Here is a 26,806-nt window from a genome sequence, read left to right as displayed (position 1 = left end):
GGATAAGGGGATCGGGGGGAGGTGCAGTCTCCAATCTCACGGTCAGGGTGGGCTGTGCTCTTCAGTAAGAAGCTAACATCTGGAACAGATGTAGGAGGTGAGAGATTGGGCCATGTGGCTGCCAGGCACAGCCTGAGTACAGTCTCTGGGGCTGTGGCCTGATTAGAGGAAAGGCATAGATCTGGGCTCACTGAGTTGGGACCAGCTTTAACCTGGAGCATGGAAAATAGGGATTTGTTTTTTTTTTTTTAAGTAATGGGCCTATCTTAAACTGTGTAAAAAGAGATGAGAACCTGGCCCTTGAAAATGCCCCTGGTTTTTGGTAGTTTGGGGCACAGCTCTCCAAGCAGGGTGGCCGAGCGATAGCGTGTCACAGACCTGCTCCGTCACCCTGGACGTGTCACCCCTCTCTGGACCTCAGCTCCAGCGGGTCCCCAGGACCTGCCAGTGTCCGTGATCCCACCGGCCCTTCAGGAGACCCTCTCCTTACAGTAGGGGAACACAGCCCTTCACCTGGCCGCCCACCTGGCTGTGCTGCGGTGACTCGTGGCCGTCAGGCTGGACCTGAAGGAGCAGAATGCGGTGAGTCACCACCTGGAAAAGGCAGAGATGTGTGACGTTGACTTGTCCCCTGCATTCCAGGAGCCCACAGCCCATGGTGCTGTCTGATTTCTCCCCGCGGGGGGCCTTGGAACCAAGAACGAGGACATGTCTCAGACAGCCCGCCAGGAGAAGATGAGTAGCAGTACAAGGCTCCAGGCTCAGAGGAAAACCGGGCATCAGGGATTATGGAGAAGTCGTTAACACCGTGTGTGTTTAAAGGAGCGAGAGGTCACATGACCAGGGTGGAGCGGGGGTGGGGGGGATGGATCAGAGACAGGAGGGTGAGGAGACACCAGCAGAGCTGCGGGGTTGGGGGCGGGGGGGGCACTGAATGCACCAAATGCCCCTCCAGGCGAGAATCGGGCGTGGGGCTCAGGACTCCACGGATACCAGGTCATCGTCCGCAGGAGCAGGGAGGGGAGAGCTCAAAGAGCCCGGCAGCCCCAGCAAGAGTGGTGACCTCCGCCCTGGGCTCTGGCTCGGCCTCCTGCCGCCCCCACACCACTCCTGTACTTCAGGAACGTCTGAGCGCCCTTAACGCGGCTGCGGAAGGGATCCGCCTCACCTGTGTGCAGCTCCTCCTAGGGGCGGGGGTAGCGCGAACACCCTCACCCAGGTAGCTGGGCCCCCTCAGGACGAGCGTGTGTCCTCAGCTGCCCAGCTGTGACTGTGTCGGCTGTGACTGTAGCAGCCACAGTGATTCCTGAACGTGGTGTGAGCAAAGCTACGAGGCAGCAGGCTCAGGTCCTGGACTTGGCTTCTCTACTGCTGAACTCCGTGACCTTGGGCAAGTTACTCATCCTCTCTGAGCCTCTTTTCCCAGCTATAAGTTGAAGATGACATGTACTTGTGTGTGTGTTAATTGCTCATTGTGTCTGACTCTTTGCAACCCTATGGGCTGTACTCCGCTGTCCATGCAATTCTCCAGGCAAGAATACTGGAGTGGGTAGCCATTCCCTTCTCCAGGGGATCTTCCTGACCCTGGGATCAAACCTCTGTCCCCTGCGTTGCAGGCAGATTCTTTCCTGTCTGAGCCACCAGGAAAGCCCATAATATATACTTACTTTTTTATGTTGCCGTGAGGACTAAATACCTAGTGTAGTGCCTGGGACTTAATAGGAACTCAGTACCCATTAGAGTCTTGTTGTTGGACACTTGATGATTCACAAAGTCCTTTTATAATGGTTGAATATTATCTCAGAAAAATTTCCCCCATTTTACAGGTGAAAAAGGTTCAGTGACTTTCCCAGGGCACAAGCTAGTAAGAAGCAAAGCTGAGTCTGAGAAGCCTATTTCTCTGACTCCAGAGCTTGGGGCCTGACAGGTTTGCCTTGCCCAGTGGGGGTGGGGGTGGGTGGTGTGTCTCCAGCTGTGCCCGCCCACCCCAGCAAATGGAGCTGAGGCCTGGGTGTGACTCTGGGACAGGCCTCTTTTCTCCCCTCCCATTGTGCTCTGTGAGTTGGCCATTAGAAATTCTGTGTCCTTGAGAAGGGGCCGGGGCAGGGGGAGGATTGTGACCTTTCTTTAAGTAGGAAGTTGGTTTTTTTGTTTTGTTTTGCTTTTTATTGTTTGATCAGTGACAAATAATCTTTCTTGGATGGTTGAGGGTCTGAGGGTCTGGAATTCTCTTTCGTTCTAAATTTCAATAATGCAGCAAAAATAACATTAATAGTGAATAATATAAATAATAGCAAAAATGGAGAAATGAAAAGGATATGCTAAAAAATATTTGACACCAAAGAAGGCAGTCTCGGGGAAACAGAATAAAAAAGAGAGGAGACATTCTGAAAACAAATAGCAAAATGGCAAATGTAAATTTAATAACAATAGCGACCAAAACTGCCCTTAAATGTAAATAATGCTTCATTATTAGTATTAGTATTATTTTGGCCATGCCATGTGGTCTGCCGGATCTTAGTTCTCCAACTAGAAACTGAACCACAGCCCTGGCAGTGAAAGCAGTCTTTTATGTATTGGACCACCAAGGAATTCCCTTTTTTTTTTTGGCCAATAATGCTTTATAAGCCACAAACCATTTAATTTGCAGAACACCCCTGGCAAGTTTGGAGTCTACTATCCCAGGGATGTCGGGGGCGGGGGGGGGAGCAGGACAACCCAGAGAAGGAATGTGGCTGCCCCCAGGCACCCAATTATGGTCATCCATCAGCAAGGCCCTCTCTCTGTGCCCAGCACTAGGCGCTGGGAGGAGCAAGAATGCTACAGGCCATGGCGCCTCCCCAGCAGTATCAGCACAGGAGTTTAGGAGACGGGAGGTCAAGTCCAGCTGGTGATCATTGGTGGTTAGAGGTGCCCGCCTCCCTGGGCCTCGTGCTCCAGCCTTGACTTGTTTCTGGCAGAGGCCGTGATCCATTCCAACATTCCCCCGCCTCACAAAGTCATGTAGCAGAGTCTCAGAGGAGCAGCCAACCCAAAGGGTTTGCATTTCCCACCGGGAGGTGGATGGGTTCCCACCCACCTTGTGTACTCTCTCAGACAAGACTTTGGCAGAGTGACCAACTCATCCTGGTTTGCCTCATACTGTCCCAATCTTAAAACAGAAAGTCTCACATTCTAGGGAGCCTTCAGTCCAGGGCAACCTGGGACAGCTGGTCACTTAGCAGGACCTTCCGAGATGAAGGCCCATGAAAGCCCTCGCTCTGGCCCTGCCAATCTCCTCTGTGGACCCACTGACACCAGCTCCAGCTGGATAGTACATGCTGGGAGGGGTTTTCCTTGTACTGCAGATCTTATCAGTCCCCCTCTTTGAAAACCATCTTCTCAGAGTCTTTTTTCCCTGAGTGTCTTCACTGGCTCAGGAATTGTGAAGGCTTTTGGCTTTTGTTCCGGAGTCTGTGACTGGAGGCAAGGAAAATCCTGAGACCATAGCGTGGTCCTTTTACTAGTCGCCAGGCCTGGGCAAGTCACTGATTTCTCCCTCCTTTGGGTTTAATGAGGATAATAGTCCCAGGATGGGGGGTTGTGAGTTGTAAATGGAATAATGAATCCCAGAGTGCTTTGTAAACCCCACTGTGAGGGGTCCAGGGGATGCTGCACTGATGCCTGTTTCCTTCTAGAAAAAAGCAGAGCTGCCTCCACTATGCAGCCCTCGGTGGCTCTGAGGACATGGTCATCCAGGCAGGAGGCAGTACTGATGTGGCTGATCACGTAAGTGTGGGGCGTGGATGAAAGGGGGGCACACTGAAGAATCTCCCATGACTTGCTGCTCAAAATAGACATGGAGAACAGATTAGTGGTTGCTGAGGGTGGGACAGGGGGCAGAGGAGGGAGGAGGGTGTGGTTATAAAAGGAGAACACAGGCGGCCCATGTGGTGATGGAACGCTGCTGTAATGGAACGCTGCTGTGTCTGAACTATGTAACAGATGCATGAACCTACATGTGTATCCATTAATGAAAAAATCGCATAAAATACATATGTATACAAATGACTGGGAGTGAAACTGGGGAGATCTGAGTAAGATAGGTATTATCAATGTGAGTATTCTGGTTTAGAGTATTGTACAGTGGCTTTATAAGATGTTACTATGGGAGTAGGGAGAACCGAGCAGCTGGATGATAATGGTGGGAAGAAGGCATCTCACTAGATCCTTTTGTTCTTTTTGGTTCTTTTGGTTTTTATAAATAACGTGTAAGACAATGAAAGGCAATACTGATCTCTTGCCACTCCCCTTTTCGACCACAGCCCCTCGCACCTGTTTCTAGGAGGATGAAGGCCGTAAACAGCCCCTTTGGTGACTTTATCTCTGTGGTCTGCTGCTTCCTGGAAAGCCACCATTATAGCTCCGATGGGTTTCCCAGCTCATCTGAATAGTTCTTTGAGCCAGTTTCCCATGTCTGCCCATTCACTCCCACAGCAGACCTTCTTTTGACCTTATTTTAATTTCACAGTTATTTAGCAATGATCTGTTGAAATTCTATGAAAGTTTTTTCTGGGTTTTTAAATTTTTTTCTAGATGTGTTTTAGAATGCTGTGATGTGCTAAGTCTCTTCAGTCGTGTCCGACTCTTTTGCGACCCCATGGACCATAGCCCGCCAGGCTCCTCTGTCCATGGGATTCTCCAGGCAAGAATACTGGAGTAGGTTGCCATGCCTTCCTCCAGGGGAATCTTCCTGACCCAGAGATCAAACCCATGTCTTTTACATCTGCTCATTGGTAGTTGGGTTCCTTACCACTAGCACCACCTGGGAAGCCCATTTTAGAATACTTTTTGGCATTTATTTGCAGTTTGGGTTTGGGATTACATTAAGTCTGTAAATAATATAAGCTAAAATGGTCATCTTTGCAATATTTTATTTTTTCACTAGGAACATGTCTTTCCATTTCCTTTATGTCCTGTTTTATATCTTTCAGTGGTGTCCTATGGTTTTTCGTTTGCCTTTGTAATAGTCATTTCCAATTATACTCTTCATAGGTACTTTATATATTTTGACTGTCATTGTGAATAGACTATCTTTTTAGAACATGTCATTTCTTATAGGGATTCAATATAGGAATGTTATTGACTCTGGTATTTTTATCTTCTGTATGACTTTTCATTAATTTTGCTAGGTTTTGGTTTTTTTGGGGGGGGGGGTTGGGGTATAGTAGCTGTTTTAACACATCTAGATGTACAATCACATTGCCTACAAATAATCATCTAGGTTAAATCTTCTGATATCCATAAACTGCTTTTTTCCTGGCCAAAACCAGTAATGGTAGTTGTGGGTGTTTTTGTTGTGTGTGTGTGTGTTCTGTTCTATAAACTTTTATTGTTCATTATGTGAGGGTATTTTCCACAGTTATTAATAGTACCGACCCATGCCATTGATTCTTCTGGTTTTGTCCCGTCCCACTATATATGTGTCACTGTACACCTAGACAGAAGGGTGCTGTGGCAGTATCCCCGCTTCATCATGGAGTCAGTGTTCACAGGGGACCACTGGGGATGGAATCCTCTAGACCTGAGTGAGGCCTTGGATGACTGTTGGGCTTGGACTGAGACCTATGTTCTGGTCCTGGCTGGCTCTCTCATTCATTGATTTCATACATAAATAGTTGTTAGGCACCTACCTAGACCCTGGGGGTAGAAAGTCCAATAACACAAGGTCTCTGTTAGTTACGTGTCGTTGGGTGAGTCATGTTAGTTTTCTGAACTCATTAAGTGTTCTCGTTTGTGAGATGAAAGTACTAAATAAGAAGACCCTTCCTATATGTTTGCTAGGTTCCTGGAAAGTAAATGAGTTATCAGAGAATTTTAAGGTGGTGTTCCTAGAAGGGACCTTGCTGCTTGTTGCAGCAGACATCATTTGCCGGATGAAGTGTAGCAGAGAAGCAGGATGACTTGCCCAAAGTTGTGTGGTGAATGCTTGGCACATCAAGATCTCAAATGTGGGACTTCGGGCTCCCTCACACCCTGAGATCAGCAGTGGGCCCAAGGAATTCAGGCTTTGGGCTGTAAATGCTTTAGGCCACTCATGTTGCCCAAGAAGCGAGAGAGGCCAAACTCAGAAGCACTGTCTACGCTCCTAACTCCCGTCTTCTAGCACCAACCTGCAGCTGGGCAGTCCTGGGAGGGACCCATCAGTTGGTCTGTGTGTCTCCCCCCGCAGCAGGGCGCCACTCCTGTGCACCTCGCCGTGAGGCACAATGTCACTGTCCTGCAGCAGGTCCTTATGGACGCCACCATGATCTGGACACTGTTGACAATGTAAGTGGCTACAGAAACCATCTGGGCCCCATGGCACCTCTGGGCACCCTCCCAGGCTGGCAGAGTTTGGCTGTAGTCTACCAGCTTGGCCCAGAGTTGAGGAATTGCTTTCTTAGCTTGTAAAAAGCTGTTTGAATATTTGTTGAAGGTAGCAACATTTTATTAACCATTCCTCTATGTTGAACATTTGGGTATTCCCAAGTTTTTGTGAAGTCGCTCAGTCGTGTCGACTCTTAGTGACCCCATGGACTGCAGCCTACAAGGCTCCTCCGTCCATGGGATTTTCCAGGCAAGAGTACTGGAGTGGGGGTGCTGTTGCCTTCTCCACATGATATATAGAACACTAAACTAAACATTTTCCTATATTTAGCCTTTTCCTTTCATTGATTTTTTCCCCCTCTTAGGGAAAATTACCAGGGCAGCAGTGACTGGGTTCGTCTTGTATAACAAAAGGCCTCTGAGTCCTGAAGTTGTAATCAGTCAGAGTCGTTTTAAAACCCCCATCCCCGCAATCTACCCTCTAATCACACAATCCTCAGGGCAACCATCCACAACCACTAGTAGTAGAAAGCAATTTGACAGAATATAACATGTATCTTTAAAAGTCAGTATTTGCACAGTTGAAAATTGAGCCTCAGGAAATATATTGAGCTCATGCACCAAGATATTCATTGTAACACTGTATCAGTTTTCATTTCAAAAAGGGCCCAAATACTTAATAAGAGAGAAGTGATTGGGTAAATTATGGTAGTAGTGGTTCAGTTGCTAGGTTGTGTCCAACTCTTGTGACTCCATGGATTGTAGACTGCCAGATTCCTCTGTCCATAGGATTCTCCAGGCAAGAATACTAGAGTGGGTTGCCATTTCCTTCTCCCAGGGATCTTCCCAATCCAGGAACTGAACCTGGGTCTCCTGCATAAAATTACTGTACAGACATAGATTGGCTTTTATGGAGCTATGAAAAATGGTGTTTATTGAGTTTATAATATACAGAAAGTTCTATAGATACAAAATGTAATATAGAATGATCTCAAATATGTAAAACCATAAAACTAAAAGTAATTGCATTAAACAAAAGACTAGAAGAAATGTGCTAAGACTGTAACAGAGGTTGACTTGGGTGGGCTGCTGCTGCTGCTGCTGCTAAGTCACTTCACTCGTGGGTGGGCTAGGGAGTGAGTGGTATGTTTTTTTGTTCTTTTTTTTTTTTTACTAAGTTTTCTCTCCTGAGTAGTATGTTTATGATTAAACCCAGTTTACCCTTCCTTATAACTTATTAGAGAGAAATTCTGTTAAGACCCAGTTGGGAGTTGACCCCTCTTGGTCCTGTCCCGGCTTTGAGCTACACACCCTGCTTACATGCTTTTCTGCTCTTCGTTCCCTTGGCTTCTTCTCCAGAGGAAGCAGACACCCCTCCAATCTGCCACGGAGCGTGCCTGGTGGGACATAGCAGAGATGCTCCTCATCACTGGGGTTAACTTAAACCTAAGAGATAAAGTACTTCTGCTCACAACCAGCCTCCCTTTCCAGTTTTCACAACTTCGCCTACAGCAATTGCCTCCTGCTTCCAGAGTGTTCATATCACTGTTACATGTCAGCTCAAAGGCCACCTCCTCCAGGCAGTCTTCCTGCCCCTCCTTCACCCTCCTCTGCCTCCTCTGAGGGCTCTCAGCACTTGGCCCCCCCCTCTCTTGGTCCTTGTCTGTGATACAGTTGTCTTCTGTTTCATGGGCTCCATCAGACTTTGAGCTCCTTGAGTTGTCTGCTGGGGAGAGGGGGAGAAGACTAGAGGGACAGTGCATCACCACCCCACATGTGAAACAAGGTTGCAGAAGCTTCCGGGGTCATGGTGCCTCTGGGGTGGCCAACTCTCAGGTAGCTAGAGGTTCAAGAAGACCTGAAGACTTGGTATGAGGCTGAGGGGGTCACGGGCCCATGAGGGCAAGGGCCCTTGCACACACGGCCCAGCCCGTGGGATGGTGTGGGAAATAGGTGGGGGCAGGGAACAAGCCTGGAGGCTGGACCTGAGCAGGACTCCCTGCTTTGAACTGGGCCCCCAGACAGCTGGCCAAGCTCAAAGAAGAGCCTCCCATCTTCCCAAGGTGCCCGGAGGTGGTTGAGCCAGTTTTGTGCCACAGGCCTGGAGCCAAGGGCTGGGAGACTGAGGGGAGGAAGCAAATATGACATAGGGGCCCAGACCCCTTCTCTGGGTTCTGGTTTTGTTATGACAAAGGCTCTTGGCCTTTTTCAATGGATAGAAATTGATTAGAGGCCAGACAAGAAATTCAGACAAAGCTATATTGGGGCCCTTGCTACAGCAGGGGTAAGCGAGGTGGGGCAAGTTTGTTCCTTATACGGGCTGAGGGCAGGGGTGTGTCCAGAGGCAGGCCTGGAGGGTAGCTTAGGTATTTGGCTCACCCCTTAGCTGGTGCTGTGTGCAGGGGGCATGTGCGGTACCCTGCTTTCACTCCCGACCCTCTGTTTTAGCTCCACACTCTTCAAGTGGTAGCTGGGGTTTTTGGTCTCTTTTGATCTTTGGGGTCCAGAATTTGCCCCAACTGTCCCAGCATGCAGTTATTTTTAGTCTCATATAATTTCTTTGCACTTTGCTGCTTGAGGAGAGGTGTGTCTAGGTGCCAGCGTTGCAGCAAAGTCTTCCAGGTCCCAGGCCTGTCTCAGTTTCATATGAGAAATGGGGCTGGTAACATGATCTCACAGACAACCTTGAGGAGTTATGTAGGCTGGGTGTTGGTTTTTTTTTAATTTATTTATTTTTAATTGAAGGATAATTGCTTTACAATATTGTGTTGGTTTCTGCCATACATCAACATGAACCATAGGCTGAGTTTTATAAACTCCAAGGCCTCCTATTCTAAAGGAACACAAGGGGTGGTTGCTAGAATTATTATTATTGCCTTAGTCTACTGTGACTTTCCATACCTGGAGTTTCTCCCAGAAAACGTTTCTGTCCTCCAGTGTAGACTGCTGGAAACCATTTGCTTTGGACAGGAAGGTTTGTTGTCAGAGCTGGAGACCACCACACACCCTCGAGTACAGACTCTGGCTTCCCTTCTCCTTTGTCACCTGCAGCAAGGAGAAACTGCCCCGTCAGTGGCTGCCCGCAGCAACCACAGCAACCTGGTGGACATGATCATAAAAGACGATCACTTCTACAGATGGGACAAGGTGCTGAGATCCTGTGCTTGGTCTCTCTGTGTTGGAAAGGGAGTAGCCCTGGCTTCAGGTGGAGCTGGCTTTGAACCTCAGCCCTGACCAATTCAGGAACCCCTTGGTTTCCAAGGGAATGATACTTGCTGCCTTACCTAATGCTAGGGTTCTTTGGGATTATAAAGAGATGGGTGAGCACCCAGACCACCTGAAATAAGGCTGACTGAGGTCCATACCAGTGTGGAGATACTGGTAGACACTGCTCTAGCTCCTTGTTGACGGATGAATGCGTACACGCATGAATAAAGAAATGACAGTTTGGTTCCAGCTCACTGTCAGCTATAGGTGATTGGAACTCTGGGTCGGGGTGTTCTATTCAAGCAACTTTCTGAGCCCAGAGGTCAAGTGTGCTGGGACTGATTAGGGATATCTGCTCTGGAGTTGGGCAAGAGTAGTAGCAAATATAAGGTCAGGCATTTGCAGTTCCAGCATCAACAAATGGGGGTGGGTGGAGAGTGTTTTGTTTACATTTGGTGGCTGTTTTTATATACAGAAAGTAAAAGTTTGCATTTATTTCAGTTTTTAAATTAATACTTTTTTTTTTTTACAAAATTTAAATCTTAGTTTTCCTTAAACTTTTAAATTTATTTTTACATTCTTATTATTGTATTTATACAACTAGTAAATTTTAACAGTCACTTTCGAGAAAGATATTTTTTTAAATGGCTGCATCACACAGCATGTGGGATCTAGCTCCCCGACCAGAGATCAAGCCCTCACTCCCTGCATTGGAAGTATGGGATCTTAACTACTGGACAGCTAGGGAAGTCCCTCAAGGAAGCCTTTTGTTTAAAGTTCGGGCCTGTGTTTAAACTTAATTAAACTACCTTAAACATATTAAACTGAATTAATACATTTAATATAATAGGTTCTCTTTTTAAGCACTTCAAATGCTTCCTAAATTCTTAAATTATTCCATGAAATCCAGTAAATTAAACCTATAAAGTGAATCTTAAATGTCGTAGACATTCTGATATTGTATCATTGTTTTTGTTTAGTCAGTAAGTTGTGTCCTCTTCTTTGTGACCCCATGGACTGTGGCCTGCTGGGCTCCTCTGTCCATGGGATTTCCCAGGCAAGAATACTGGAGTGAGTTGCCATTTCCTTCACCAGGGGATCTTCCCGACCCAGGGATCAAACCTGCGTCTCCTGCACTGGTAGGCAGACTCCTGAGCCACCTCGGGAGCCCTCCGATACTGTATACAAACAGTAAAATTCTCTTGCGCTTCTCAAAACAATAACTGTCCCCAAACCAATCAATCAATAACAAATTTCCATAGGAATCAGAAGATTTTGCTCTTTCACATCTCGTCAACATTACAACTTCTTTACATACAACGGATTACTCCTAAATATTAAGACAAATGATTAAATGAACTGATTCATCTCTATGTATAATCTTCATCCACCTCAGGCTTTCAAAGTTCTCAACACTAAGGCAGTGGTGCAGTTAGAATCACAAATCCCTCCTTTCTACACCTAAACCAGTGCAATTAGAATCTTGAGGTAAAGGCCTAGCTTCCGTGGTTCTTAAAGGTGTCAGATGATTCCAATTTAAGATGCAGCTGAGAGCACTGTTCTATAGAAACAATTCTTACCACCTCACATGGGAGAAAAGCTCTCAGGTCATCACTTCCCAGACACTGTTAACCAGGATGTGAGGTTCAAAGCTGCAGACACCAGGACTCACCTGAGCTTTTTAGCAGCCAGAACTAAGTATCCACATTTTTCAAGGGGCTTTTTTTGGCTTCAGTCTAGGCTTTTGTGGGTTTAACTTACGTGCTACTACATAATTTTGGCAGCCTCTTATTTTATCACCTGCTTTGCATGGAAAGAATTCTGTAGCCCACCCTTCTCTACTTGTTGGCAATCAGCAAGTTTAGTTAGTGCCTGATTCTTGGCTTGCCTAGTTTTAGCCACAATTGCTGAGGTGTTCTACTGACATTCCCTCTATAACAACACAAATAAAGAGAAAAATTGGGAAGGCTTCCTGGAAGAGGTGGCACACAGGTGGTCTTTTGACTATGGCAATGAGATTGAGAGACAGGAAGGTAAGGAAAGGAATTCTGGGTGGAAAAATATGTAAGCAGCTCAGGTTCCAGCACTCAAAGCTAGGCATAGAGTCAAAAACCAGAGTAAGGGACACTAAGCCCCAGGTCTGTGATGATGCCAGTTCTGGGTCCAGGCTCATGGAACAAGGGAGAGCCTGGCAGGGATTTCCCCAAAATGGCTGCTGTACTTCTGGGATCTGCCCCACAGGACTGCCTCTTTGTGTAGGGACATCTGTAACCCCTCTGGGAAGAGTTTGACCATTAAGCAGGACCATCAGCGGGAAACACAGCTTCTCTGCTCAGTGCTGTGGCAACTGGCTTCCGGTACCTGCGGCCCCACAAGTGGATTCTTCCACTGCTGGGAGTTCACCAAGGCCCATGTCCACGCCACAGAGCAACAGTGGACCACCTTGCCTCAGTGCCCCAGAGCAGCCCAGGAGGAGGGGCGGGGGCATGTGGGTGTATTCAGCTTTCTGTGCTTCTAGGGGAAAATCCTCACCAAGTCACATGCTATTTCCAACATGCCATGTACTCTTTCCCTCCCCAGGCCTTTGCACAGGCTGAGCCCCCTGCCCCTCCCTCTACAACTGACCTGTGAACTTCACATGCCTCATGAGTCAGCTTGAGCTGATACCCATCATTCACCCACAAAGCTAAAGGCACTTCCTTTACTTCCTGTAAAAAGGAAAGGAACTGTTGTTGCCACTATTATTTAACATCTGTTTGGACATTTTGGCCCTGTTATTGATGTATGAAACAGAAATAGAAATTATGAGTGTAAATATTGAAAAGGAAGAGAGATTTATTAATTTCAGATGCGATAATTATATACCTAGAAAGTCCAGAAGAGTCAACAGAAAAACTCTTAGAAAAAAATAATTCAATGAAATGGCTAAATATGATTAAATATATAAACACCATAGTATTCCTCTGTACCATCAAGAAGTGGACAAAATATATAGAGGTATTTTTAAAAATATACCACTTACAGTAGTGTGTTTCTAAACTATGAGTGACATGAGTAAGACAATACAAATTATTTGAACGAAGACTTGGTAAGTGGTACAACATTCCTGTGTTTCCAGCTAAAAAAAAGTGTCATGTAGATATCAATTTTCCCCCAACTAAAGCTTTGATCCAATTGTATTTTACTTATTATTATTACTATTTATTTATTTGGCTGCACTGGGTCTTAATTGTGGCATGTGGGATCTAGCTCCTCAACCAGGGACCAAACCTAGCCTCCCCCTGCAAAAGGAGCATGGCATCTTAGCCACTGTACCACCAGGAAAGTCCCTCATTCAATTTTAATCAAATCAAAATACGAAGTGTTTGAAACTTGACTAAAGGATTTGACATGTGTGCGTGCTAAGTCACTTCAGTCGTGTCCAACTCTGTGACCCCACGGACAGTAGCCTGCCAGGCTCCTCTGTCCATGGGATTCTCCAGGCAAGAATACTAGAGTGGGTCCATTTCCTTCTCCAGGGGAAATCTTCCCAACCCTGGGATCGAACCCACATCTCTTAGTTCTCCCACATTGGGGCAGGTTATTTACCACTAGCGCCACCTGGGGATTCTACAGTTCATCTGAAAGAAGAGACAGGGAATATATAAATACATACTCTGGGAAAAAAGGCAAAAAAGGTCTAACGCAACTTAGAAAGCTAAAAATTTAACACAGAGATTCCTGACATCAGTTCGGTTCAGTTCAGTCGCTCAGTCGTGTCCGACTCTTTGCAACCCCATGAATCACAGCACACCAGTCCTCCCTGTCCATCATCAATTCCTGAAGTTCACTCAGACTCATGTGCATCGAGTCAGTGATGCCATCCAGCCATCTCATCCTCTGTCATCCCCTTCTCCTCCTGCCCTGAATCCCTCCCAGCATCAGACTCTTTTCCAATGAGTCAACTCTTCGTATGAGGTGGCCAAAGTACTGGAGTTTCAGCTTCAGCATCATTCCTTCCAAAGAAATCCCAGGGTTGATCTCCTTCAGAATGGACTGCTTGGATCTCCTTGCAGTCCAAGGGACTCTCAAGAGTCTTCTCCAACACCACAGTTCAAAGGCATCAATTCTTCGGCACTCAGCCTTCTTCACAGTCCAACTCTCACATCCATACATGGCCACTGGAAAAACCATAGCCTTCACTAGACAGACCTTAGTCGGCAAAGTCATGCCTCTGCTTTTGAATATACTATCTAGGTTGGTCATAACTTTTCTTCCAAGGAGTAAGCATCTTTTAATTTCATTGCTGCAATCACCATCTGCAGTGATTTGGGAGCCCAAAAAAATAAAGTCTGACACTGTTTCCACTGTTTCCCCATCTATTTCCCATGAAGTGATGGGACCGGATGCCATGATCTTCGTTTTCTGAACGTTGAGCTTTAGGCCAACTTTTTCACTCTCCACTTTCACTTTCATCAAGAGGCTTTTTAGTTCCTCTTCACTTTCTGCCATAAGGGTGGTGTCATCTGCATATCTGAGGTGATTGATATTTCTCCTGGCAATCTTGATTCCAGCTTGTGTTTCTTCCAGTCCAGCGTTTCTCATGATGTACTCTGCCTGACATACACATGTGTAAATCGGGTAGTGGATAGAGTAGGGAGTCCAAAAGTGAAAATGAAAGTCACGTCCAACTCGTTGCAATGCCATGGACTGTATAGTCCATGGAATTCTCCTGGCCAGAATACTGGAGTGGGTAACCTTTTCCTTCTCCAGGGGATCTTCCCAACCTAGGGATCGAACCCAGGTCTCCCTCATTGCAGGTGGATTCTTTACCAGCTGAGCCACAAGGGAAGCCCAAGAACACTGCAGTGGGTAGCCCATCCCTTCTCCAGCGGATCTTCCTGACCCAGGAATTGAACTGGGGTCTCCTGCATTGCAGGCGGATTCCTTACCAACTGAGCTATCAGGGAAGCCGGAGTCCAAAAGTAAACTCTATTACAGATACAGATTTCTTAGAATCTGCATCTGTAATGGAGTGAGTCCAAAAGAAAGCTCTGTTACAGATGCAGGTTTCTTAGACAATTAAAGAGCACTGATGAATTACAAGGCTGGTAACAAGGGCTAGTGAATAAATGGGTCAAGTGAAACATACCACAGGCATATCACTGGCAACACCAGGAGGATGTGCCTGCTGGGGGCCGCAGACACCGGAACATCAGGATGCAGTGGGTGACTGACTTGGACATGATGACTGTGCCCCCAGGGCTGTGCCAAAGCCTGGGAAAGCTGACCTGGTCACAGTTTAATAACAGCTGCCGCAGGCACTGAAGAGAGTAGGCGCTTGTTTCCAAACACTGGAATCACCTAGGAAGGCTTAACACCATTCAGTGCCTAGACACACCCGTTCCCTGCCTAGACACACCCGTTCCCAAGTACAAAGGAATCTCAGAGACGGAGAGGACTCCAGGTGTTTCCAGTGAGCACTGATGGCTGAGAACCACTGGTGCAGGGTGAGGAAGAGTGTGCAAAGCAGAGATGGTTGTAAGCAGTCAGAGAGATGCCCTCTACAAGGCATCTTGGTACCACTGTGAATGCTAGTTCTTTCCCTCTTCCCAGTGACACCAACAGGATACACAGTGGATGATCAGGAAAAGTCTGGGGCTGGGGAGGTCCTCGTGTCTCGGACCCCAAACCCCACCCCCATACCATCTGAGGCTGCTGCTCCTCCCCTCCCTCCCCACCCTCCAACTCCCTTCCCCATCTCTGGGCTGAGCTCTGCTGAAATCTGGAGAAGGGCCTGGTGTTCTGGTGGACGTAAGGGTGGGCTCAGACCTGGCTCTGGTAAGGCAGACAGGGTGGGCACCTTTTCTCTCTCTCTCCCTCCCTCGCTGGTCCCCAGGAACCAGGAGCTATGGGGAACATGGGCACCGCATGCTGCTCATCTGGCCACACAGTGTGGTGAGAACCCCACCAGAGCACTATTCAAGGGCCTCGCGGCCATTGGCAGGAGGGACCTGGGGGGTAAGTGTCTCCTTCTCATCTGTTTCCTGCTCAGGGCAGCTCTGGGCCCCAGCAAGGCCCTGCTGCAATGCAGCAAAGCCCTCCAAGGCTGCTCAGACCACAGTGCCCTAGCACTGGCTCTGAACCTTCCAGATTGCTGGTCGTAGCCCTTCCTCCTCCTGGAACCCAGGCAGAGCCTCAGGCAACTCACAGTACCTCTGGGCCCCAGGCTCCCCATCTGTGCAAAGAGGGTGGCCCAGATGGTCCCTGTGACCTTCACAGCCCCAAGGTCACTGAAGCTACAATCTCTTCCTATCAGCTGTCTATACTGATTTGATCCCATGTCCCCACCCCCACCCTTTGCCCAGTTTGGGGTAAGGTGAGAACAGCCTGCAGGGTTGGTTTTCACAAACATTAAGACCTATGGGCCAAAACTGGTTTAAGATGAGTTGAACTACAAAGATCTGATCAAATAAAATTTCTAAGGCCATCACAACCTATTTGAGTCTGTCAATCCCAAAAGCTTTTTTGGGGATTTGGGATTCAGGGCACCATGTGGAACCATCAGACAAGCAGCGAAACAGGTTCTAGTAATGATCCCTCATTAATAACAAAATCAGCTCATGATGAAAAGGCTTCAACTCTGTAACGTCTGTTGGCCTGGGGCATTTTATACATATACAGGGCAACCACAGGATGGGGTACTAGGCATTCATCCATAGTAATGAAGGACCATGGCAACAGGAAAAGCGTTCATAGCATATTGTCGAGGGGCAAAGGGAAAGTCCCCTGCATGGTGGGTCTCCACCAGCTGCCACATGCAAAGTGGGAAACCAGTCATTTCAGAGAGGAAGAATTAAAGATGACTTGGTTCATTTTTCCAACATATTCTTAAATATTATTGTTGTATCTTCTTTTAATGCAAGCTCTGGCAGACAAACATTAAACCAGTCCTGTGAGGCAGCAGTTAGGCAACAAGAGGCAGAGGCAATAGGATTCTTGTCTTTTGCAGAAAGCTTCAGGAAGAAAGCAAATGAGGACCCTAGGTGCACAGCCATGTAACTGGAAGGAACATGCGACTGCAGAGTGAGGGCCGCTCAACAGAGGAAGACCACTGCTTAAGGGCTAAAAATAACCACTGTAAAGAGACCTCCAGCTGCTTCCACTTACACTCACAGTTAGCAGAACCAGCAGGCAAATGTCTGTCATCTTTCTCACAGGATTGGTTCATGGGCCAGTCTGAGGTTTCGTAGGTAGTCTCTTCCCACAGGTATAGTCCTTGGCCGCTCTTAGCTCAGTTTCATCTCCTGCATCTCACTGGAGCCTTGCAACAGCCCCCTGAGATGCAAGGGATGTCTTTTGGAGAAGACGCTGGGCTCAGGGTGGATAAGCAGCTAATCAAGTGGTGAGGTCTGGAGTCAAATTCACCATCTGTCTCCCCCATCTGATGAAAGTCTCCATACATCCCTTATGAAAGGACTCCCCTTAATTCAGTCCCTGGCTTTTATGAAAGGTGTGCCTACTGCACAGCTGTTTCTATTCATGGCTTACTTGTATATTTCGATTGTCCCCAGAGGCACACAATCTCATTTTTCCCCTCTTTTTTTAAAAGAATTTTTAAAAGTTGTCAACTCTTAAGTTTTGAAACCATTTCAGACTTATAAAAATGTTGCAGATATAGTGCAGAGAATTTCCAAATCTCTTCACTCAGCTTCCCCAAATATTAACCAACCAGGAAATTAACACTGAAAGGATACTGTTAACTCACCTTCACACCTTATTCAAATTTTGTCATTTGGGTCTTTCATGTCATTTTACTGGACCAAGATCTGGTTCAAGATTATACCTTGCATTTGCCCATTTTGGGCCATACAAAGGGTCACCTCTCTGGACCAGCACTGTATAATAGAACTTTCTTCGATGGAGGGAATGTTTCAGATCTGCGCTGTCCAATATGGTTGCCACTTGAAATGAGGCTAGTGGAATGAAGAACTGAGCTTTTGATTTAATTTTAAATTTAAAGAGCACCTGTGGCAAATAGCAACCATATTGGGCTGGTCTGAAGCCGTTTAGGTGCCTTGACTGCACAGGTCATTGCATAGCTCAGCCACACCAGCTGGAAAGCATGGTTCTGGGGAAATATGACTCTGGAAATTTCACATGTGAAGAGGATCTGTGCTGGGTTGCCTGAAAGTGCTGCCTGAAAACTGTTTCTGTCTAATGTGTACTCTCCTGCTATGGCCGGTTTAGAAGCCCATGTCTTAGAAAAACTTCCCACAAAGTTACCCACTGGACCTGAGTCCTGGGAAGGAGATAGCATAAAAACTGCTAGAGCTGAAAGGGGTTCCAGTTCTCACACATGGCTGGCGGCAGTTCACAGTGGTACAGTCCTCTGAAAGGCAGTTTGGCATTATTCACCAAAATTACAAATACATTTACCCTTTGACTTAGCAATCCCACATCTATGAATTTATCCTACAGAAAAACTTGCAAACATCCTAACATGAGTGCAAGTGAGCATAGCGGAACTATGCCACGAGAAGGGTGTATGGAAACTCGGTACTATCTGTTCAGTTTTTTAAAGACTGTTCTTAAAAAACTAGTCTATTTTTTAAAATAACTGAAACTAAAACATACAAAAAGAAAGAAAAAGAGGTTTTGAAACCAACTCATCAGGCTGATGATCTGAGAGGTGTGTTTTGCCCGAGGCCCCACAGTTTGCAGTGGGATTCAGCCCTCTGCACAGCACACAGCCTCCCTCCCCTGTGGCACCCGTCATCACACATGCTGTGTTGAGATAGAGAACACTCCTCCACCATCTATTCCATATGAGAAAGGCATTTCATAGGACTTGGATTGCGTACCTGGGTGAATTTTTATTTTTTTGAGACAAAAAAGCAAGTCCTTAAATAAAGTTTAACTGTTGAAATAGATCTCTCAAATTCAATACTTTTGTTTGTTTGGGAAATCAATGGGAAAATTTCAAACAATTTGTTGTGGGTTGGTTCTTTTCCTTTAGACAAGATTAACAAGATTGATTTATAGAGTTCCCATGAGTGATTTGTTGTCTACTCAATTAATCTGTGGGATTCCCTGGTGGCTCAGACGGTAAAGTGTCTGCCCGCGACGCTGGAGACCCGGGTTCGATCCCTGAGCCAGGAAAATCCCCTGGAGAAGGAAACAGCAACCCACTCCAGTATTCTTGCCTGGGAAATCCCATTGACAGAGGAACCTGGTGGGCTACAGTCCATGGGGTCACAAAGAGTCAGACATGACTGAGCAACTTCAGTTTTCACTTTCAATCAATCTGTAAACAATTTTTTTTTAAATTTTTAAATGTTTTTCTAAACCTATGAAAATATTTATATCAATAATTTTTTATTGAATCAGTTGATTTAAAATATGGTCTTAGCCTAAAGTATACATCTTTTTATTCAGTTTTTTTTTTCTGATTATATGCTATTATAGGTATTTATTAGATACTAAATATAGTTCTCTGTATACAGTAAATCCTTGTTGCTTATCTATTTTATGTATGGTAGTTTCTATCTGTTAGGGCTTCCCTGAAAGCTCAATTGGTAAAGAATCTGCCTGCAAGGCAAGAGATCCCGGTTTGATTCCTGGGTCAGGAAGATCCCCTGGAGAAAGGATAGGCTACCCACTCCAGTATTCTTAGGCTTCCCTTGTGGCTCAGTTGGTAAAGAATCCACCTACAATGCGGGAGACCTGGGTTTGATCCCTGGGTTGGGAAGATCCCCTGGAGAAGGGAAAGGCTACCCACTTTAGTATTCTGGCCTGGAGAATCCTATGAACTGTATAGTCCATGGGGTCACAAAAAGTCAGACATGACTGAGCAACTTTCACTTATATCTGTTAATGCCATACCCCTAATTTGCCCTTCCCTTCCACCCTCACTCCTCTGGTAACCACAGGTTTATTTTCTATGTCTGTGTCTATTTCTGTTTTGTAAATAAGTTCATTTGTACTGTTTTTCAGATTCCCCATTTAAGTGATATTCAGTTCAGTCGCTTAGTCGTGTCTGACTCTTTGCAACCCCATGAATCGCAGCATGCCAGGCCTCCCTGTCCATCACCAGCTCCCGAAGTTTACCCAAACTCATGTCCATCGAGTTGGTGATGTGATATTATATAGGATTTTTCTTTCTCTGTTTGACTTCACTAAATATAATATTTTCTAGGTCTATCCATATTCAGTTCAGTTCAGTTCAGTTCAGCTGCTCGGTCATGTCCGACTCTTTGCGACCCCATGAATCACAGCACGCCAGGCCTCCCTGTCCATCACCAACTCCTGGAGTTCACCCAAACTCATGTCCATCGAGTTGGTGATGCCATCCAGCCATCTCATCCTCTGTCGTCCCCTTCTCCTCCTGCCCCCAATCCCTCCCAGCATCAGAGTCTTTTCCAATGAGTCAGCTGTTCGCATGAGGTGGCCAAAGTATTGGAGTTTCATTATGTTGCCGCAAATGGCAATTTTCATTCTTTTTTATGGCTGAATAATGTTCCATAGTATATACATTTATATACTCCAACTTCTTAATCCACTCATCTGTTAATGGGCACTTGAGTTACTTCCATGTTCTGGCTATTACAAATAGTGCTGCTGTGAACACTGGGGTTCAGTCGCTCAGTCATGTCCTACTCTTCGTGACCCCATGAACCTCAGCAAGCCAGACCTCCCTGTCCATCACCAACTCCCGGAGTTTACCCAAACTCATGTCCATTGAGTTGGTAATGCCATCCAACCATCTCATCCTCTGTCGTCCCCTTCTCCTGCCCTCAATCTTTCCCAACATCAGGGTCTTTTCAAATGAGTCAGCTCTTCGCATCAGGTGGCCAAAATATTGGAGTTTCAGCTTCAACATCAGTCTCTTCAATGAACACTTAGGACTGACCTCCTTTAGGATGGACTGGTTGGATCTCCTTGCAGTCCAAGGGACTCTCAAGAGTCTTCTCCAATATCACAGTTCAAAAGCATCAATTCTGCACTCAGCTTTCTTTATAGTCCAACTCTCACATCCATACATGACTACTGGAAAAACCATAGCCTTGACTAGATGGACCTTTCTTGACAAAGTAATGTCTCTGCTTTTTAATATGCTGTCTAGGTTGGTCATAACTTTCCTTCCAAGGAGTAAGCGTCTTTTAATTTCATGGCTGCAATCACCATCTGCAGTGATTTTGGAGCCCAAAAAATAAAGTCTGACACTGTTTCCACTGTTTCCCCATCTATTTCCCATGAAATGATTGGACCACATGCCATGATCTTCGTTTTCTGAATGTTGAGCTTTAAGCCAGCTTTTTCACTCTCCTCTTTCACTTTCATCAAGAAGCTCTTTAGTTCTTCTTCACTTTCTGCCATAAGGGTAGTGTCATCTGCATATCTGAGGTTGTTGATATTTCTCCCAGCAATCTTGATTCCAGTTTGTGCTTCATCCAGTCCAGCGTTTCTCATGATGTACTCTGCATATAAGTTAAATCAGCAGGGTGACAATATACAGCCTTGACGTACTCCTTTTCCTATTTGGAACCAGTCTGTTGTTACATGTCCAGTTCTAACTGTTGCTTCCTGAACTGCATACAGGTTTCTCAGGAGGCAGGTCAAGTGGTCTGGTATTCCCACCTCTTTTTGAATTTTCCACAGTTTATTGTGATCCAACACAGTCAAAGGCTTTGGCATAATCAATAAAGCAGAAATACATATTTTTCTGGAACTCTCTTGCTTTTTCAATGGTCCAGCGAATGTTGGCAATTTGGTTCCTCTGCCTTTCCTAAAACCAGCTTGAACATCTGGAAGTTCACGGTTCATATATGGCTGAAGCCTGGCTTAGAGAATTTGGGGGACACATTGGAGTTCATGTGTCTTCAAATTAGAGTTTTCAACTTTTTTGGATACACACCCAGGAGTGGAATTGCTGGATCATATAGCAGCTTTATTTTTAGTTTTTAAAGGAAACTCCATACTGTTTTCCATAGCGGCTGAACAATTTACATTCCCACCAACAGTATACTAGGGTTCCCTTTTCTCCACATCCTCTCCAACATTTGTTATTTGCAGACTTCTTGATGATAGCTATTATAACAGGTGTAGGGTGCTATCTCATTGTAGTTTTGATTTGCATTTCTCTAACAATTATGTTGAGCATCTTTTCATGTGCTTGTTGGTCATTTGCATGTCTTCTTTAGAAAAGTGTCTATTCAGGTCTTCTGCCCATTTTTCAATTGTGTTTTTTGATGTCAAGCTGTATGAGCTGTTTTTCTTTGTCAAGATTGTTTTGGCTTTTGGGGGTCTTTTTGTGTTTTCATATAGATTTTAAAATTATTCTAGTTCCATGAAAAATGCCCTGGTATTTTGATAGAGTTTGCATTGAATCTGTAGATTGCTTGCGGAGTTTGGTCATTTTAACAGTATTAATTCTTCTAATACATGAATATAGTCTGTCTTTCCATCTGTTTGTGTCATCTTCAGCTTCTTTCATCCATATCATACAGTTTTATGAGTATAGTTCTTTTACCTTCTTAGGTAGGTTTATTCCTATTTACTCTGTTTGATGTGATGGTAAATGATATTGTTTCCTTAATATCTTTTCTGATAGTTTGTTCTTACTGTATAGAAATGCAACAGATTTCTGTATATTAATTTTGTGTCTTCAAATTTTAGCAGATTCATTGATGAGCCCTGGTAGTTTTCTAGTGGTATCATCTTTAGGATTTTCAATGTATAGTATCATGTTTTCTCCAAACAGTGTCAGTTTTACTTCTTCCTTTCCAATTTGGATTATTTTTATTTTCTTTTCTAGTCTGACTGCTATGGCTAGGACTTCTATATTCTTTTTTCTTTTTTTTTTCTATCTAGGACTTCTATATTCTATATTGAATAAAAGTGGTGAGAGTGGGCATGGCTGTCTTATTCTCGATCTTAAATACTTTCAGCTTCTCACTGTTGAGCATATTAGTAGTGGGCTTGTCATATATGGCCTTTATTATGTTGAGGTACGTTTCCCTCTATACCCACTTTCTGGAGACTTTTTTAAAATCATAAATGGATATTGAATTTTTATCAAAAACTTTTTCTGAATCTATTGAGATGATCTATGGTTTTTAGTCTTCAGTCCATTAATGTGCTGTCTCACATTGATTTGTGAGTAGTGAAAAATTTCTGCAGCCCTGGGATAAATCCCACTTGATCATGTTGTATGATTCCTTATATGTATCATTGGAATTGGTTTGCTAATATTTTGTTGAGGGTTTTTGTATTTATATTCATCAGTGATACTGTCCTATAATTTTCCTTTTTTGTGTGTGGCATCTTTGTCTGGTTTTGATATCAGGGTGAAGTTGGCCTCATAGGATGAGTTTGGAAGTGTTCTTCCCTCTGTGATTTTTTTGGAATAGTTTCAGAAGGATAGGTGTTAACTCTTCTCAAAATCTTTGGTAGAATTCTCCTGTGAAGCCACCTGATCCTGGACTTTATTTATTGGGATTTTTAAAAAATTCCTGATTCAATTTCATTATGGATAATTTATCTGTTCATGTTTTCTGTTTATTCTTGGTTCAGTCTTGGGACATTGTATACTTCTAGAAATTTGTCCATTTTTTCCAGGTTGTTCATTTTATTAGCATTCAGTTATCTGTAGTATTCCCTATGATCCTTTGTATGTCTGTGGTGTCTGCTGCAGCCTCTCCTTTTTCATTTCTGATTTTATTGCTCTTGGTCTTGTCTCTTTTTTTCTCGATTAGCTTTGGTAAAAGTTTATCAGGGCCTCCCAGGTGGCACACTGGTAAAGACTCAAGTTGCCAATGCAAGAGACACAAGACATTGAGTTGGATCCCTGGGTTGGGAAGATCCTCAGGAGTAGAAAATGGCAACCACTGCAGTATTCTTGCCTGGAAAGCTCCATGAACAAAGGAGCCTGGTGGGCCACAGTCCATAGGGTTGCAAAGAGTTGGACACCACTGAGCACACACACACACACACACACACACACACACACACACACACAAAGGTCCCTTTCAAAGAACCAGGTCTTAATTTCATTGATTTGTTTGGTCTCTATTTATTTCTGCTCTGATCTTTACAATTCCTTTCCTTCTATTGACTTTGGGTCTTGTTTGTTGTTCCTTTAGGTGTAAAGTCAGGCTGAGATTTTCCTTATTTCCTGCAATAAGCTTGTATTGCTGTCAACTTCCCTCTTAGAGTTGCTTTTGCTCCATCCCATAGATTTTTGGACAGTTGTGCTTTCATTTTCATTTGTCTCTGCTGCTGCTAAGTCGCTTCAGTCGTGTCCGACTCTGTGCGACCCCATAGACGGCAGCCCATCAGGCCCCCCGTCCCTGGGATTCTCCAGGCAAGAACACTGGAGTGGGTTGCCATTTCCTTCTCCAAAGCCGGGAAGTGAAAAGTGAAAGTGAAGTCGCTCAGTCGTGCCCAGCTCTTAGCGACCCCGTGGATTGCAGCCTACCAGGCTCCTCCGTCCATGGGATTTTCCAGGCAAGAGTATGTCTCTAGGTATTTTATTTCCTCTTTGATTTATTCTGTGATCTATTGATTACTTAGTAGCACTTTGTTTAGCCGCCACATTTGTGTGTACCTCCACATTTTCTTTTTTTGGGGCGTTTTTTTTTTTTTCCTTGAATTTGATTTCTAGTGTCATAGCATTGTAGTCAGAGAAGATGCTTGATATTTCAGTTTCCTTAGGGTTATCAAGGATTGTTTTCTGGTCTAGCATGTGATCTACCCTCGAGAATGTTCCATTTACACTTGAAAAGAATGTGTATTGTTTTTGTATGGGATATTCTGTACATATATCTACTAAGTTCATTTTGCCTAACATGTCAACCAGTGTTTCCTAATTGATTCTCTGGATCTTCTATCCATTGATGTTAAGTGTGGTAAGGTCTCCTATTATTATTCTGTTACCATCGATTTCTCCCTTTATGTCCATTTATATTTGTTTTATGTATTTAGGTGCTCCTATATTGGGTGCATTATTATATCTTTTCCTTGAATTGATTTCTTGATTATTATGTAATGTCCTTCTTTATTTCTTGTAAGAGTCTCTATTTTAGTCTATTTTGTCTGATGTGACTATTGCTACCTTGGCTTTCTTTTGATTTTTATTTGCAGGAATATCTTTTTCCATCCCCTCACTTTCAGTTTGTGTGTGTTGTTAGGTCTGAAGTAAGTCTCTTGTAGACAGCATATATATGGGTCGTTTTTTTTTAATCATTCAGCTACTCTGCCTTTTGATTGGAGTATTAAGTCCATTTACATTTAAAGTAATGACCGATACACATGTTCTGATTGCCATTTTGGTAACTGTTTTGGGTTGTTTTTATTGTTCTTTCTTGTTCCTTTCTTTTGTCCTCTTGTGATTTGATGACTATTGTTATGTTCTGCGGAGAAGGCAATGGCAACCCACTCCAGTACTCTTGCCTGGAGAATCCCAGGGACGGGGGAGCCTGGTGGGCTGTAGTCCATGGGGTCACGAAGAGTCAGACACAGCTGAGCGACTTCACTTTCACTTTTCACTTTCATGCATTGGAGAAGGAAATGGCACCCCACTCCAGTGTTCTTGCCTGGAGAATCCCAGGGACGGGGGAGCCTGGTGGGCTGCTGTCTATGGGGTCGCAGAGTCGGACACGACTGAAGCGACTTAGCAGCAGCAGCAGTAATGTTCTGAATTCCTTTTTCTTGTGTATCTATTATAGATTTTTTTAAAATATGTATTTTTGGCTGTGCTGGGTCCTTGTTGCTGCTGGGGCTTCTCCTGAGCTGCAGTGAGCAGGGGCTGCTCTCTAGTTAGGGCGTGCAGGCTTCTCATTGCAGTGGCTTCTCCTGTGGCAGTGCACTGGCTCTAGGGTACACAGGCTTCCGGGGGTGCAGCATGTGGGCTCAGGAGTTGCAGCTCCTGGGCTCTAGAGCACAGGCTCAGTAGTTGTGGCACACGGGCTTAGTTGCTCCATGGCACATGGGAATCTTCCCAGACCAGGGTCAAATCTGTGTCTCCTGCACTGGCAGGTGGATTCTCTACCACTGAGCCACCAGGGAAGCCCTATTATAGATTTCATATGTGATCACCATGAGGGTTTTACATAGCAATTGTTACATATATGTATGTCTATGCACACACACACATATATATGTTATAAAGTGGAAGTGTTACTCACTCAGATGTGTCTGACTCTTTGTTACCCCAGGGACTGTAGCTCATCAGGCTTCTCTGTCCATGGAATTCTCCAGGCAAGAATACTAGAGTGGGTAGCCATTCCCTTCTTTAGGGGATCTTATAATCTGAGCCACCAGGAAAGCCTTATTTTAAGTTGCTGATCTATTAATTTCCAGTGCCTTTTAACAACTCTGCATTTGTACTCTCCTCTCCTCACATTTATTGTTTTTGATATTATGTTTTACATCTAATGTTTTTGTGTATCCCTTTACAGCTTATTGTGGATGTAGATGATTTGACTACTTTTGTGTTTTAACCTTCCTACTAGCTTTCTGTGAGGATGAGTTCCTACTTCTACTGTCTGCCTTTACTGATGAGATTTTTCCTTTCATAACTTTTGTGTTTCTTGTTATGGTCTTTTCTTTTTTGCTTAAGAGAAGTTCCTTTAACATTTCTTGTAAAGGTGGGTGGTATGTACTCTTTTTGCTTTTGTTTTTCTGTAAGGCCTTTATCTCTCCATCAAATCTAAATGACAGCATTGCTGGGTAGAGTATCCTTGGCTGTGGTAGGTTTTCCCTTTTCATCACTTTTAAGTATATTATGCCACTCTCTTCTGGCCTGTGGAGTTTCTGCTGAAAAGTTAGCTGATAGCTTTATAGGACTTCCTTTTATTTTTCACTTGCTGCTTTTAACACATGATGGACCAGAGACATATTATAGCCCCAGGTATTAGTTTCTGCAAAAATCCCCAATTCAGTAATGGGTTAATTTTCTCTTTAATTTCTGCCATTTTGACTACAATGTGTCTTAGTGTGTTTCTCTTTGGGTTAATTCTGTAGGGACTCAGCAATTCCTAGATTGGTTGGTTGTTTCATTTCCTAGGTTAGGGAAATTTTCAGCTTTTATGCCTTCAAGTATGTTCTAAGCTTTCTTTTCTCCTTCTTGGACCTCTATAATGTGAATATTAGTGAACTTGATGTTGCCACAGAGGTCTCTTTGTCTCCTTTTCATTATTTTTCTGTTTGGCTTCAGTGATTTCCACTTCTTCATCTTCCAGCTCACTGATCCATTCCTCTGTAGCATTAA

The 26,806-nt window shown here is 44.7% G+C and overlaps 1 protein-coding gene across 1 annotated transcript; it reads left to right on the top strand.

The window, feature by feature from the left end:
• Positions 1-836: 836 nt before the first annotated feature.
• ANKDD1A (ankyrin repeat and death domain containing 1A) lies at positions 837-26,036 on the top strand. Its single transcript, XM_068993510.1, is given in 11 exon segments — positions 837-1,219; positions 3,678-3,768; positions 6,212-6,281; positions 6,284-6,309; positions 7,708-7,806; positions 9,400-9,497; positions 11,815-11,993; positions 15,431-15,484; positions 15,487-15,555; positions 23,292-23,332; positions 25,995-26,036. Coding segments are annotated over 11 exon segments (1,152 nt in total).
• The last annotated feature ends 770 nt before the right edge of the window (positions 26,037-26,806 follow it).

Source organism: Capricornis sumatraensis, chromosome 2, assembly GCF_032405125.1.
Source record: "Capricornis sumatraensis isolate serow.1 chromosome 2, serow.2, whole genome shotgun sequence".
Taxonomy (NCBI): domain Eukaryota; kingdom Metazoa; phylum Chordata; class Mammalia; order Artiodactyla; family Bovidae; genus Capricornis; species Capricornis sumatraensis.
This window is presented reverse-complemented; position numbering and strand designations above follow the sequence as displayed.